Genomic DNA, 17,132 nt, shown 5'->3' with positions numbered 1-17,132 from the left:
GTACACACTTCATACAGAGAGCGCCTGTAGTCAGGATGGAATCTGGGTCTCTGGCGCTGTAAGGCAGCGACTCTACCCCCTGCTCCACTGTGCCGCCCGAGATGGCCACTGCTCTTCAGAGCGCATTTACAAAGAAAAATACCTGCGGTGTTTTACCTGTGCGTCCGAGGTACAGCAGAGGTGTTGATGGACACATGCTCTCTGCAAAAGATGCTGTTAAAGTCTGCTGCTTTACACCAGTCATCGGGTCCACAACGTACCAGATGTCCTGCTTCTTTCCTGAGGACACACATTGAAACAGGATCTTAATAAATTGTTAAGAGTTTCTTCAGAAATTACCAACAGCCTCTTCACGAGCCACAGCAAACATCTTTGCTACACCAAACTCAAGCAAACTCCAAACTCACGTAGAAGCATCTAATCAGTACAGATGAAATACATTGCAAACGCTCAACTCCCGCAGTTGAGGAAACAGTGCAGACTCTGAATATAATGCTTCCATAATCTCTGGGTATAGACATGGTGTCAGAGGGGTTGCTGATTTAGTTTTAGTTTAGAGATATAGTGTGGAAACAAGGCTTTCAGCCCACGGGTCGATGCTGACTAGCGATCCCCGTACACTAACACTACCCTACACACACACACGAGACAATTATACAAATTTTACCAAACTAATTACTAAACTACAAATGTGTACATCTTTGGAGTGTGGGAGGAAACCGGAGAACCTGGAGAAAACCCGTGCAGGTCACGGGGAGAACGTACAAGCTCTGTTCAAACCCAGGTCCCTGGCAGTAGCTCACCAACCGCAACCTACCATACTGCCCCACGGTTGTGAAATCTTGTTTAAAATGGGAGAAGGGGATGGGCTGAGTAATGGCGGGGGAGTTGGTCTAACATTACCACTGGGAAATGTTTGTAAAACATCTTGAAGGACTGCATAAATCAGTATTTATAGGGGGATGATAAATCAAGAACAGTCAGCATCAATTTGTTTTGGAAGTTTTCTTGACCAACAAATGGAGTTATTTGCAGACGCAGTCAGCAATGACAATGTGGGTGGAGCATTGATACACCAATGCCTTTTCATACACTCCTGACAATGGAGGAGGCCATTTGGAGTAGTCAAGCCCATGCTACCTTTCAGTGCATCCCCATTCCCCAATTTCTTTGCGACTCTGTCTCCCACAGTTTCCCATTAACACCCACTTATAATCAGAGCCAAGTGCGGCACAGTGGCGCAGCAGGTAGAGCTGTTGTCTCTCAATGCCACAGACCCTGCTTCCATCCTGACCCTGGCTGCTGAGTTTGCACGTTCTCCCTGTGACTGCGTGGGTTTCCTCCCACCTACCAAAGACGTGCGGTTTGTAGGTTAATTACCCTCTGTAAGTTGCCCCTAGTGCACAGATATGATGCAAAAGTGAGATCATATAGAACCAGTGCGAATGGGTGATCGATGGTCGGCATGCACCTGGTGGGCCGAAGGGACTGTTTCCACATCTCTCTAAAGCAACTCGCTATAACTAATCAACCTAACGATCCACAGGTGTTCAAGATGTGGGGGGAAACCGGAACACCTCGGGCAAACCCACGTGGTCATAGGAAATGGGTAGCTCCACTCAGACAGCACGAGAGGTTAGTCACTAGAGTTGGCAACAGTGGCACTCTCTACGGTCACTCTACAGCATACACGCACCCCAGCCAGGTCCCATCTGAGTAAGGTCATCGAGGTAGGGCAAGTGACTGCAGTGTGGCTCCTGATGCTATTAGTTTTAGGAGGGAGATTTGCTACTCGGGGAGGCTTGGCTGTGTTAAATGTGCCCAAGAAAGATTCCATAATCAACGTACAGTGGGTGCCATTGGAGAGGGTGTAACACTGGACCTCCTGAGGGAACAAGGTAGGACTAGTGCTGCAAACAGCGGGGGAGCAGTTCAGGGCCGGAGGCTATAATTCTATTAGTTTCAAATTAGTTTAATTTAGAGGTACAGCGCAGAAACAGGCCCTTCAGCCCACTGGGTCCGCGCCGACCAGCGATCCCAGCACATTAACACTATCCTACACACACTAGGGACAATTTACAATTATACCAAGCCAATTCACCTACCAACCTGTACATCAGTGGAGTGTGGGAGGAAACCGAAGATCGTTGAGATGGAGCTGGCGCTGTAAGGCAGCAATATCTACCAACGCACCACCAAATGGAGAAGAATTGGACTGGTGTACAAGTTAAGATCCTACATTAGGGCGAGGCCAATTTTGGAAGCGTTAGGCAGGATCTTGCAGAGGTCATTTGAGTGACATTGTTTGCAGGTAAAGGGACAGCTGGCAAGTGGGAGGCTTTTAAAGGTGTGATGGCCCTTGAAGAGCAGGATTATGAGCTGGAATGTGGGATTAACCCAAAATGAGAAGATTTGCCAAACAGTGGCCTTGGGTGCTGGAGCGGGATTTGTAAAGATTCTACTAATCCTTCCATTTTTGCAATTTCAGGTAAATCAGCAAGATTAGCGGGCACTGTGAACGAGTCTTACGAAAACAGTACTGTTCTATAAATAACTCCGTTAAAAATAAGACATTTCTCACTATCCTATTTGCTCATCAAAACCGCCACTATCGAGGCTGACTGCAGCTGTGCCTCCAGTACTCTGGTCTGGTTTTAAACAATCTCAAGATCTGTAAACCACTTTAAATTAGTCCAGAAATAAAGAACTCATTGTACCTGGTCTAATCAGATGATTGACTGTTTAACAGACGTTATCCAAACCTTCTCTTGCCAAGAACTTTCTATAAATACAGCGCGGCCAGAATAAAAGGGTTTGAAAGTCAGATACTGAGTTAACCTCATGATGACTGACTGAGGCAACCAGGCTAAAGCCAACTCCCGTTATGTACTGGAAATGTTAGCTCGTACACCTGCAAGCATTCTTTGGGAATAGTGTTCAACTCACTGATAAAACCAAGTATCTTATCCCTCCCAAATACCGTACGGCACAATCTGAAGGAAAGGAATTCCTTCCTTGCGTTTAACCTTGGTATTCCACCAGTCCCTTGGCGTAGAACAAAGTGCTGAAGGAACTCAGCAGGTTAGGCAGCATTTGTAGAGGGAATGGACAGGCAGCATTTTGGGTCAGGACTCTTCTTCAGACACAAAACTCTGCCTGTCCATTCCCTCAGATGCTGCCTGACTTGCCGAGTTCCTCCAGCACTTTATGCTTTGCTCAGGATTCCAGCACCTGTAGCTCCTTGAGTTTCCAGCCTCTCCTGTGCACAGACAAAATAATGGCGACTTCTCATTGTCAGTTCAGAGCCATCCAGCACAGGGCACCAGTGATGGTGATGTGCGGCAGACTGTACCGGCACCATCACTGTGTTGTCCTTTCCATCTTCAAAACCCCAAACCTGCTGTTTCTCACCAATCACAAATGTCCTCTCCTCACTCTCAAATACCACTATACATCCTAAAAGCACAAGTATACTTCCAAGTATTAGTCCTTATCCTAGCAGTATATTTTTACACTTTCCCAACTGAGCAAAGAATCTTATCGCTAGGACAATCACACGTGTTGCCGCACATTAAAGTGCACAATCATTAAACGCAACGTTTACGAAACATTTAGACAGGTACGTGGTTCGGACAGTTTTAGAGGGATATGGGCCAGACGGTCAGTGTGGACTAGCGTAGATGGGCCATGTCGGTCAGTGTGGGCAAGTTGGGTCAATGGGCCTGTTTCCACTCTGTATGACTCTGTGATTCTACTATGTACTTTACTCACACACAACACAGAGCATAAACTTCAAATTGAAGTACATTTGAATGTAATTCATCTGCATTTGCTAAGGAACATACTGGATCCCTCCAGCAACATAAAGATTGTTGGAGCATTTCACAATGAAAATTCTTCTTTCTATTCGACAGAGCCAGAGGTTTTAATTAAGGACACTACAGATAAGGACAATTACTTTCAAAACTAAAATGAATAGGTAGAAGTGTAGTTTGCAAGGGGCAGCTTACTCACCCATGTACAATATACCGTCAGAACTTCGGCACGGTGATGCCTGAACCAATTCAGGAATCGTGAACGGGAGCTTCTGTGAAAGAGAACAGATAGTTTCAGTACAGATGCAAAAACTAAATATATCATGAATTCTACATTGATAGAACAGCAGGAAGTGCTTCTTAGAAATAACAACTTGCAGTGAAACCAGGCAGAAGGGCACGCTCTATCTAAAATGTAATGGTTACGCCCCAGTCCTGGAAATGTATCGCTGAACCCCAGTAGAACGCACCTCACTTGTTCATGATGGAACATTCTATCCCCCTGCATCACCTCACAGAAAGTAGAGATCTCAGACCATTATTAACAGTTAATGAGCTGAGTAGTCAGCACAAGGAACTGCAGATGCTGGAATCTTGCATGCAGTGGTGGCACAGTGGTGCAGTGGGTGGGGCTGCAGCCTCACAGTGCCAGCGACCTGGGTTTGATCCTGACTACGGGCGCTATCTGAGTTTGTACCCGTGACTCGGTGGGCCGAAGGACTTGTTTCTGCGCTGTATCTCTAAATAAACGCAAAGTGCTGGAACAACTCCTGCAGAGTCTGAAGAGTGGTCTCAATCTAAAAAGCTACCTATCCACGTCTTCCAGAAATGCTGCCTGACCCGTTGAGTTACTCCAGCACTTTGTTTTCTGATGAATTTGAGAAACAGCCTTTCTTATTGCCAGTAATATCTCACAGCATATCTCACAATATCTAACAATACTGGAAACGTCAAACAAAAAGTGTCCTATTTTCCAGCATTAACATCACCCACTTTGCCACGTACAAAGCTGATGAAAAGCTCATAACAAATAAAAAACGGTAAATAGTTTATTGAGATTCAAAGTATAATACAACATCCTTTTTAAACATATTTGTAGAGGGACACACAAAATTAGGGAGGGTGATGAAAGCATGAACTTACAGTTAGCCCTTCATTGTTTTTCCCTCCCAGTGTGTAGAGGCTGCCATCATTAGGATCGGGAAGAAATGCCGGTCTACACAAGGCAAACAAACAACTGTTATTAGCATTCCAAGGTATGGAGAATATTGAAGAACCACCTTCGACTGACTGGCTTGGCATTTCCCAGGATGCCCTGGAACGAAGGCGATCACACAAGAGTGGTGGACACTGCCCGGTCCAACATGGGCACAAACCACCCCACCATCCAAGGGATCTGTAGGAGACGCTGCCTCAAAAAGGCAGCCAGCTTCACCAAAGCCCCATACCACCTTGGCCACGCTCTCATTTCACTCTTGCCACAAGAGCCTGAAAACCATGACCACCAGGTTCAAGAATAGCTCTCCTCACCTCCAGCAGGCTCTTGAACAATGCAAAACACTAACCTCTGTAACTATGAATTTCCATGGACTGTCTTTGTTTGTACTTAAGCTTTGCATTAGTATTAAGATTATTAGTTTATTGATTTTTTTATTAATATATATTACCTGCATGTATTGTGTTTAAGGGCCTGTTAAGTTGCTGCAAGTAAGAATTTCACTGTTCCATTGCCGGTATATATGACAATTAAACACTCTTGACTCTCTTGACCGGGTGATTTAACTGTTGAGTACAGTCCAAATAATGTAAACGTACAGCCAACCTTACGGAATGCAGTTGTGAGGGAGAGACTAATTGCAGCTAAAGAACGGCAATACCTCAATACTTAGTAAATGTGAAGGAGCCACAATAGCTCAAACAATACTGTGATACAGTAACATGGGAGACACAACTTTTCATAAGCAGGAGTTTGCCGTAAGCAACAGGTAAGTAAGTCTGCCCGTGCTGCCCGGGCATGTGGGGATCCTGCTTCAATGGACAATTTGAAAACAACAAGGCAGTACACGTTATTATGCATTTAATAGCTTAGAATTAAATCAAATCTCTGTGGCGTACAAAGCTCCAAACTTGTCACAAGTAATCCAAGCAAATCTAGATGGCGATACTCCAAAATACTAAAGGCAACTGGAGGCCACTGAAACCTTGGCCCAGCCAACTTATTATACGCCCCATGCTCTGGCACTGGTGTGGTGTGCTGTAGAAACTCTGTACATGCACTTGACCGGCAAATTTCTCAAGAGCATTGGTCAGGATTAAAACATTTTGTTAGATTGTGCATTTAGCTGATTTTATGTTTAAAAACACGTTGCCTGTGTTCATTGTGCTCAATGAAAATCCAATAGCAGCGATGGCGAAATTTCTTGAAGCATGTCATGGATAAGTGGACGACTTGCAAATATCACGTCAATGGAACATCGCTGTCAAGAATTTGCATGGTAAAGAACACAGGCCACAAGGAGCATTAAAACAACTCTAAAGGAGTTCGGTTAGATTTGACTTTATGGGATGTGATTTAATAAAATAGTGGGTAGCAAAGTTGTCATCTTATTAGACTATAATCCAGAAAATGGAAACATTAAACTATCAGAACTTTGTAAAATTGTCTTTCTGAAGTTCTTTAGGGATGGAATCAAGAAATCATTGTCGTTAGTGCCTTCAGTTTAAAAAACACACTGTATAATCTTGGTTATCCTCTGAAGTGGTCTTGAAAACTACCCAAGTATATCTGAACTTCTGAAAATTGCAGTGGAAAAACAGGAGGCCTCTCATCAACCTCTCAGGGTTATCATTGAGCTCACAGTCACATCACAAAAATATAAAGTACCGATGGGGAATAATTTCAGAGAAGAACAGAGAAGAATAAAGAAAGAGGCTGCATCTGGTGGAATTATTTTGGGTGGTAGTAATTAAATGTTTGAGAAGCAGAGCAGAGAAAATGGTGGAGGCAACAGTAGACGACTGAGATATGACTAGCAAGTTTATAAATGACATGAACTTGTGGTGCTGCTGATCGTGAAGAGAGTAGTCTTAGGTTATAGAATGATGTTGATCAATGTAAAGAGGGCAGAAGAAATGGCAGATAGATAAGCATGAGATGATGGAGGAATCTAATAAAAGTAGGACATACACAACGAATGGCAGTGACTAAGAGAGTATTGAGAACAAAGGGAAATTGGTGCACCAATCCAACGATCATTGAAGTTAGCAACACAGATAGACAGGATGGCGAAGGTAACTTATGTGCAGACAGAGTATACGAGCAGGAATATCTTGATATACGATATGTAGTTTGCACCAGAGAGGGTGCAGAGGAGATGAACTGAAAGACTAAAAGATGGAGCACGGAAACAGGCCCTTCAGCCCATTGAATCCACACCAACCATTGATCATCCCTTCACACTAGTTCTATGAAATCCCACTTTTGCACCCACTCTACACACTCGGGGCAATTTACAGAGGTCGATTAACCTACAAACGTACAAACCAACCTGGAGGAAAGCCACACGGTCACAGGAACAACGTGCAAACCCCACGCACAGACAGCACCCGAGGTCAGAATCAATCCCGTGTGTCTAGTGTTGTGAGGAGGCAGCTCCACCCGGTGCAAGTCTCAGCATTTACGCAAGTGGAGAAACACTTGAAATCAAAGGAATATGGGCCATGAACCAAGTGCTTGCACGTGAGATCAGTATGGCCATGGTGGACTCAAGGGACTGTTTCAGCACGGTGTGACTTTATGACTTGAAAAAGCAACAAATGCAAGACCAGAATCCAAAACTTAGAGCCATTTGTGAAGCGACAGTAATCTTCATCATGGTGCATCAAGAAATGGGAGAGCAATGACTCAGAATTCCAGCCCAAAAGCCTTTGCATATCTCACACTGTATATTACACGTGAACAGATAACACCAGAAACTTACTCAGTTAGATGCATAGGCACTTGAAGCACAGGATCTGCAAAGAACAAAGAACGGTGAGCATGCTTAAAGTCTCATGCTGTTACAACAGAGAAACAGGCAAATCAAAATTAAACAACTTAGAATCTCCAACATTCCTGGTCTTGAAGCAGGTACTTTCTTTTTTAAATCATAGAAGTTACAAAGCCTCAGATCCCTTCCCCAAACTAGGGTCTCACTCTGAATAACTTAGACACAAAATGCTGGAGTAACAGCAGGACAGGCGGCATCTCTGGAGAGAAGGAATCGGTGACCTTTCGGGTCAAGACCCTTCTTCAGACTCTTCACACTGAATATACGAGTACAAGACAGCAAACAGGGACAAATTTAGAGAGACAAAAAATATAGTAAAAAATACTCAAGAATATAGTACATGTATGCCATCAGTGTAACAAGACATGTGAGCCTGTTTGGTTAATTTTTATAGCATCTTTACATGCAGGTCACGTTTAAGGTTCAAAACCTGCATCAGGATAGCTGCATTATCAGCAAGAAACACGATACATGACCAAGCCTTTTGGCAGTTCAGCTGGAAGCGGAGGATCCCACTAAAATTCCACGTGCTTCCCAGCCAGAATTCTGTCCCCTTACTAACCCCCAATTATTGATTCATCACAGTATTATTGTGGTTAACATGTACATCATTTTTCTCTCAGCCAAGGCAGGTTTAACTGCTATAAATTCTTTGAACATTACTCGTACAGATACAGACATTTCACCTTTTATGGCTACATCTACACAGGCATAATAAATGTTGCCCAGGGCCACGGTCAGGTTTGGGGGGGGGGGGGGGGGGGAGAAAGTGGGTAAAAAGAGGCACACAAGACATTGATTTTCTCAAAGTGGAGAAAGTTGATCAGAGCATAATTAAAAGAGATAATGAAACACAATTGTTTTACTTCAATGATTAATGAAAAAATTCAGAATTATTATAACAAAGAAGTTATGCAGTAATAACTAAGATATCATCGCAACCATTGGAACAATACATGATATACCACCACGAGTATGTACTATCAAAAGCTTATTTAGGATATAATAGTTTGGATGTGGAACACCAAGAACTCAACAGCAAGCCTTGTTTGGATATAATCGAGACACTCCATTGGATCACAGAAGATTGATACCATCAATCTGAAGTGGGAAGAGGACTGAACTTTAGTGAATAGTTGGAAAGTTATTAACCTATGTGTGTACTAGGCTTGTTTTTGTTTCTATCTACACTGGGATTGTTAAATACATTGAATTGTCACTTGAAACAGCACAATTCTGGCTTAAATATAGTATGTCTAATATCGACTGAAACACAAGCTACATTCTGGTTGAATGTACTACTTCAAGGATTTAAGCATATTTAACTCTTCTGCCAGCACTGCTCTGCACATCCATTTACCATTAGATCATATGCCTAGACTCTCTGTAAACCAGTTATACTACAAGCCCCCCACACACACCATTTGGCCAACACAGATGTCAACGTTACTACAGTAAGAGAGGTGGATTTCTGCTCTACTCTCAGTATGCTCTCTGTCGTGAACATTAGTTTACTGAAGAAGCAGCACCAGTATCTAAGGCCCCATCTGTAATTGGACTCAAGTGCTAATAAAACAGACTTTAAAAACGTAGGAAATGTATCTTCATCTTCCCAATAGCTGTGAACGAGTATTATGGGTGGACAAATTAGAAGACCCTTCCCAATGAATGCAATCTCTGATACAACAACACAATACAATATATCTTTATTGTCATTGTACAGGGGTACAACGAGATTGGGACCATCAAATATGCATTAAAAAGATGGTACATGGACATGCAGGGATTGCGTGCTGGCAAATAAGACTTGGCATCACGTAAGGCACAGACGCCGTGGGTCAAAAGGCCGGTTGGTGCTGCACGGTTCTATGTTCAGTTCTTTGTGAAGTTCAATCCAAGAGGTCAATAGACAATAGACAATAGACAATAGGTGCAGGAGTAGGCCATTCAGCCCTTCGAGCCAGCACCGCCATTCAATGCGATCATGGCTGATCACTCTCAATCAGTACCCCGTTCCTGCCTTCTCCCCATACCCCCTCACTCTGCTATCCTTAAGAGCTCTATCCAGCTCTCTCTTGAAAGCATCCAACGAACTGGCCTCCACTGCCTTCTGAGGCAGAGAATTCCACACCTTCACCACTCTGACTGAAAAAGTTCTTCCTCATCTCCGTTCTAAATGGCCTACCCCTTATTCTTAAACTGTGGCCCCTTGTGCCTTTAATCAAGGTGACCTCATTAAAATCTGTGCACCACTCCGATATGTACACACTGGTGATGCCCATCAATGTGACAACAACTGCAAAAAAAACGCTGGCAAGAGGGAGAAGTCTAAATTCTAGACCAAAGAGCGTGACAGACAGCATTTTGATTGAAAAACAGCAACGATTATCACCCTGAATTGTATAGATAGATGAGGGTTACATCTTTACAGGAGGCAGGGTGACATGTTTAAAAACACACACACACACCATGCCTAATATTAAACACAAAGTACAAAAATATTTTTTGCTAAATTGTGGTATTGTAAGCTTGACATTTTATACAGTATGGAGAAAATTCAGAGAGACCGATAAGAATGGCAGCAGGGGCAGGGCGATTCATTTATGTAAAAAAGACTTGACATATCCCTTTGCAATGCAAATCATTAAGATAATATTTCAAGACATGCACAGGAATGAACATTGTCAAAGGGTAGGGAAAAACAGGAAGGCTGGTAATCAGGACACATAATAGTAAGATAATTATTCAGGGATTAGGGTGGAGGAAGGAGTCAAGAGTATTTTTCTAAAGCAGAAAATAACAGCCCTTAATGATAAATTATTGCTTTAAGTGGTCAGATGGTGGAATTTACCTGCTGGGACTGGGAAGACGTAATTATAACTGTACGTGTGCATGGAAAGGTAAAACCAACAAGTATTGTTCCTAAGGGAAATGAGCAAAAATAATTCACAAAAGGGGAAAATAATCCCAACATCTCCAGATTATAGGAAACATGAAAAAACCCTCAAAAACAGCTCTGAATTGGCCCCACTTCCCCTACCACACACAAAATAAATGAACAATCTTATAAAAAAACTAGCCGGACGTGGACCCATTGGGTCCAAACCTCTCCTGTGGGCCCAGCAACCCTCTGTCCAAACCTCTCCTGTGGGCCCGGCAACCCTCTGTGCAACCCTCTCCTGCGGACGTGGCAACCCTCTGTGTAAACCTCTCCTGCAGGCCCGGCAACCCTCTGTGCAAACCTCTCCTGCAGGCCCGGCAACCTCCGTACAAACCTCTCCTGCAGGCCCGGCAACCCTTCGTACAAACCTCTCCTGCAGGCCCGGCAACCCTCTGTGCAACCCTCTCCTGCAGGCCCGGCAACCCTCTGTCCAAACCTCTCCTGTGGGCCCGACAACCCTCTGTGCAACCCTCTCCTGCAGGCCCGGCAACCCTCCGTACAAACCTCTCCTGCAGGCCCGGCAACCCTCTGTGCAACCCTCCCCTGCGGACGTGGCAACCCTCTGTGCAAACCTCTCCTTTGGGCCCGGCAACCCTCTGTCGAAACCTCTCCTGCAGGCACGACAACCCTCTGTGCAAACCTCTCCTGTGGGCCAGGCAGCCCCCATTGGGTGCAAACCTCTCTTGCCAACGTGACAACCCTCTGTGCAAACCTCTCCTGCAGGCCCGGCAAACCTCCCCAACTTACGATCTGTGGACCCGTTGCCGGGCGAGGGGGAGAGGAAAGGGGAGAGGGAGCCACTCACCCCGGCCCCGGGCAGCCAGCAGGCCAGCCAGAGCGAGCCGTGGACCCGTTGGGTGCAAACCTCTCATGCAGCGGCAGCTCAACGGCGACGGCCATCTTCTTTGACCCTCTGCTGCCGCGCTGCACCACGGGAGGAAGATCCGGCGTGCGGCACGCCGGGACGGGCGCTGGTCCTCACGGGGGGGGGGGGGGGGGGGAAGGCGCGCACATTTATTAAAGTTTAAGTTAATTGCTTTTAAAATGTAACAAAAACTTGATCAATGGAGACCACAGGGGAATGTTGAGTAGAGTGGGCATAAAACTGTTGCGCTACCGTGTACAGTTTTGGCTGTATTTCGGAAACAAATTGGTATACAATCAAATATACGAATATATATACAAGATGAGAGTTTATAGTGATATAATATATATAGTACAATGGTCTTGTGCTACTTGAAGATAGACACAAATTGCTGGAGTAAATCAGCGGGACAGGCAGCATCTTTGGAGAAAAGGAATGGGTGACATTTTGGGTCGAGATCCTTCTTCAGACCGCTAAGTTACTCCAGCATTTTGTGTCTATCTTCGATTTAAACCAGCATCTGCAGTTCTTTCCTACACATTGTGCTACCTGAAAGTGGATTTGAGAAAGTTTCTACAAACTTGGCAAGGAAATAACAAAAGAAGCAGGTGGAGACTCTTGTCTGACCACACTGAATGAACACTTCAATCTGCGGTTTATGAAGTAGCACACAGACCAGACACTAAAGCATCAACACTGATTTCTCCTTTTAACTTCATGAACATATCAATGACTCAAGGCCACAAAGTTTAATATTTTCCAAATCTACCAAACCCATATAAGTATTTCTTTATCTAAAGTCAAATATTATTGCATCTTTCAGAACCAGAGGTCTCAGTTGGAAAATTTCCTTCAAGATAAACTCTGAAGAGTCTGCTGTGATATGGTGTAAATGTCGTGGCTTAAGTTAAACTGATAGCCAGTTCTGGACCATTATAAATTACCCAATCTCAGGTTTGCATATGTGAAGATATCAAAATGTCTATGTGAAAATAGGGCTACGATTCCTCTTCAATTTCATTTCATTCCTGTTCACAAGCAAGGGTGGTGGGAAAACTGGATCCAAGGAAATTGAAAGAGTCATACGGCATGGAAATGGGTCTTTCTGTCTCAGGTTCAGCCATGCTTCCAGTTCTTGCTGCTTTAGTTTTAGTTGGATGGTTCAATAGCTAATTCCAGGTGAAGGACATCGATCATCGTGTTTGTTATCCTCACATTGATGAAGTGGAACTCTTTAATTCATCCCTGGGACATTTACGTTCAAGTTTATTATTGTCATGTGTACTGAGGTACAGTGAAAAGCTTTGATTTGCATGCTATTCAATCAAATCAGATAATACTATACATAAAAACAATCAAACCAAACTCAAATACAATAGGTAGAGCAGAGGGAGCGTCCCAAAGACACACACCGATGTCCACAATGGGGTAGAAGATGAATCGGACTGTATCCTAACTTATGGAAGGACTGTTCAGAAGATTGATAACAGACGGGAAGAAGCTGTTCCCGAGTTTGTTGGTGCGCTTTCAAGCTTCTATATCTTCTGAAAGAATGACCGGGTTGGGACAACTCTGTGGCTGCTATCCTGAGGCAGCGTGGTGTAGATGAGTCGATGAGTTGATGGTAGGTCTGTGAGATGGATTGGGCTACATCTACAACTCTGCAATTTCCTGTGGCCTTGGGTGGAGCTGTTCCCAAACCAAGATGTGATGCAACCTAACAGCCTGCTGTCTGTGGAGGAGAGGACAACCAAGATCTTGCCCATTATCAATATTGTGAAATTGGGCCACAAGGGAAAGGGAACAGCTGGCGCCCATAAAATAGTAATTGTAAGGGAAAACAATCAATAACTTTAGTAATGGACATGGGGAAAGTCAAAAGTTTCCACAAATAGCTGAAGTTTAAATGCATTGTTACAGAAAATTCAAAATGTTTAAACTGGAATGTTATTGCATCTTTAAATAGATGTTGGTTGTGGGCAAGCCAGCTGAAGGTCAGTTTTTTGATAAACACGATTTTATGTGAAATTAACTTGTGACTGCCAGTTTCCAGAATATCCTGCTCTATAAAGTTCATACATTATCAGCTAGAAAACCTGCACAAACATACAAAATGTACATTGGCGGAGTGCCAATATCTGTGAGTGGCGAGCAAACAAGCGGCATTACTTTGTTACTGATGAGTCTCCCGGTCAGTTTGTACCAGACTACATGCTGACCAGGTCAGTTTATAACCCGCACTAGATTGCATTTTACCCACTTTTCCAGCTTGTAAATGGTGCTGTTGGGGTTGGCACAGGAAGAGGAGGAAAATACAGCTAAATGTTGTCATGTACATCGAACAATACAGCACCGGAACAAACCCTTCTGCCCACAATGTCCTTGCCGAACATGATGCCAAGTTACATTCATCTCCTCTGCCTTCACATGATCCATATCCCTCCATTCCCTGCACATACATGTGCCTGGAACACAAAGTGCAGGAGTAACTCAGCGGGGCAAGCAGCATCTCTGGAGGACATGGATAGGTAACGTTTCAGGTCGGGACCCCTCTTCGAAAAGCAGTCTGAAAGAAGGGCCTTGGCTCAAAACATTCCCTATCCTTGTCCTCCACAGATGCTGCCTGATCGGCTGAGTTATAGACAATAGACAATAGGTGTAGGAGGAGGCCATTCGGTCCATCGAGCCAGCACCGCCATTCAATGTGATCATGGCTGATCATTCTCAATCAGTACCCCGTTCCTGCCTTCTCCCCATACCCCCTGACTCCGCTATCCTTAAGAGCTCTATCTAGCTCTCTCTTAAATGCATTCAGAGAATTGGCCTCCACTGCCTTCTGAGGCAGAGCATTCCACAGATTCACAACTCTCTGCCTGAAAAAGTTTTTCCTCATCTCAGTTCTAAATGGCCTACCCCTTATTCTTAAACTGTGGCCCCTTGTTCTGGACTCCCCCAACATTGGGAACATGTTTCCTGCCTCTAACGTGTCCAACCCCTTAATAATCTTATACGTTTCGATAAGATCTCCTCTCATCCTTCTAGCATTGTGTGCTCTCGGCAAGATTACAGCATCTGTAGTTCCTTTTGTTTATCCATGCTTCTATCAGATATGCAAACTGAGATCTAACGGAAAATATATTAGAATATTTTGGAATTTGGTTATTCACAGCCAATTGATAGGAGATATTAAAAGTGATGTATTTTCTTTTTCAATTTCAAATTTTAATTTCTAAAGATTATCTCAGTGATAATTATTCTGACTGTGTGTCAATACCCATTTATGTTTTAACCCAAATGAAGAGGCATGTCGCTGTAACCGAGGACAGCCATGAAGCAACGCTCCACACAAAATATTTACAACCCAGGGTACAATGAGTGCCACCAGGACATGGAAATAGGACTTTGGGCCTTTGATTATATGAATCGCAACCCAGCTTGGATCCACAATCAAGCGCCCAGCAGAACAAAGCATTCATTTATAATGACACCGCCATTTACACAAACAGTGCCAGCATGCCCCGTTCTAGAACAGGTTTGGTCGGAGTATCAATGTTTGCATAAACTTAATTCCCCTACTCAACTGTGGTTGGACCATGAAAAATGCAAATTCAAACTGCTAGACAACCAGGGGAGAAAATTACATCTTCCAATTGTATTGCCAGGATGAAAGAGCTACTTGAAAGGACACAAAGTGCTGGATTAACTCCACAGTTCAGGCGGCATCTCTGCTGAATGTGGATAGGTGACGTTTCGGGTCGGGACCCTACTTGAGACTGAATGTGTGTGGGGTGGGGGGAAAATATAGGAAGAGCGGTTGGGGAAATGGATACCAGTCTAGGTGGGAGACAAGGGAGGAGGGAGGAAGAGAGAGGGGAGGGGTTGCTAGAGATGATTTAAAATTGGAGTACTCAATGTTCATGGGTTGTAAGCTACCAAAGTGGAATATGAGGTGTTGTTCCTCCAGTTTGTGTGGTGGCCTCACTCTGGCAATGGATGAGGCCCAGGACAGAAAGGCCAGTTTGGGAACGGGAGCTAAAATGGTTAGCAACCGGGAGATCCAGTAGGCCTTGGCAGACCGAGGGAAATGATCGCCGATGTACAAGATATACTTGCCTTCTTTCAGGGTCCATTTGATTGAGCCTGTTTGTTTGCTAACAGCGTGCAAGCTTCCATCCAGAGTTGATATAAATAGTAGTGTCTCGGGCAGCACCGTGCCTGAACTTCCACAGCACTGCAAGATACAAACATCAAAATAAGAAGCACATCCAGGGTAGTTGTAAAATTCAGTCTACTCCACTATCCCAAAGGATCAACGAGATTACCGTTCTGTTCCTTCAGAGTTGCAACTCAACCAAGATGGGACCAACTAGTCCCTCATGAGAAAGCATGATTACCACACTCCAAAGACGTACAGGTATGTAGGTTAATTGGCTGGGTAAATGTTTTAAAAAAAATTGTCCCTAGTGGGTGTAGGATAGTGTTAATGTACGGGGATCACTGGGCGGCACGGACTTGGAGGGCCGAAAAGGCCTGTTTCCGGCTGTATATATATGATATGATATGATATACTATTTTATTATTTATAAAACTGGTAGACGTGAGAAGGTTGTATCTGAGAATATGGTTATAAATATGGAGGTGAATGTAGAATATAGATATACCCTGGTTGTTATAAATTCTAATATTCAGTTTCAGCTGTAAATGTACCACCAAGGAAGAGCTCCAGTTTGAGTCACAAGCAGCCCTTCTATGAGACTCTAATTTCCATGGATCCTTAAGAAGATTTCGTAACAATGTAAACAGAGATTTGAGAGTAGCCTCCAAATCCAGCCTTCAGGTTGAAAAGGTTAGACACAACGAACACCAAATGAATGAATGAATAAGTTTATTGGCCAAGTATGCATATACAAGGAATGTGCCTTGGTGCTCCGCTCACAAATGACAACACAAACATACAGTTAACAATTAAGAATAAAGCATAACCACATCAAAACAATAAGGATACACCATTACAGTCTAAACATTTGGGTGAAAATAAACCAACACAAAAGACAATAATAGACAATAGGTGCAGGAATAGGCCATTCGGCCCTTCGAGCCAGCACCGCCATTCAATGTGATCATGGCTGATCATTCTCAATCAGTACCCCATTCCTGCCTTCTCCCCATACCCCCTGACTCCGCTATCCTTAAGAGCTCTATCTAGCTCTCTCTTGAATGCATTCAGAGAATTGGCCTCCACTGCCTTCTGAGGCAGAGAATTCCACAGATTCACAACTCTGACTAAAAAAGTTTTTCCTCATCTCCGTTCTAAATGGCCTACCCCTTACTCTTAAACTGTGGCCCCTTGTTCTGGACTCCCCCAACATTGGGAACATGTTTCCTACCTCTAACGTGTCCAACCCCTTAATAATCTTATACGTTTCGATAAGATCCCCTCTCATCCTTCTAAATTCCAGTGT

General features: G+C 43.9%; 1 protein-coding gene across 1 annotated transcript in view; it reads right to left on the bottom strand.

The window, feature by feature from the left end:
* Window positions 1-17,132, bottom strand: part of LOC144594652 (serine/threonine-protein kinase/endoribonuclease IRE1-like) — a 66,867-nt gene that overhangs the window by 31,178 nt on the left and 18,557 nt on the right. The window contains exons 2-6 of the mRNA XM_078401449.1: window positions 15,784-15,901; window positions 7,796-7,829; window positions 4,959-5,031; window positions 4,015-4,087; window positions 157-279 (exon numbers count right to left, since the gene is read on the bottom strand). Of these exons, the coding sequence (XP_078257575.1) occupies window positions 157-279; window positions 4,015-4,087; window positions 4,959-5,031; window positions 7,796-7,829; window positions 15,784-15,901 (421 nt within the window). The remainder of the gene's footprint in view (window positions 1-156; window positions 280-4,014; window positions 4,088-4,958; window positions 5,032-7,795; window positions 7,830-15,783; window positions 15,902-17,132) is intronic.

This window comes from Rhinoraja longicauda, chromosome 6 (assembly GCF_053455715.1).
Source record: "Rhinoraja longicauda isolate Sanriku21f chromosome 6, sRhiLon1.1, whole genome shotgun sequence".
In the NCBI taxonomy this organism is placed as follows: Eukaryota; Metazoa; Chordata; class Chondrichthyes; order Rajiformes; family Arhynchobatidae; genus Rhinoraja; species Rhinoraja longicauda.
This window is presented reverse-complemented; position numbering and strand designations above follow the sequence as displayed.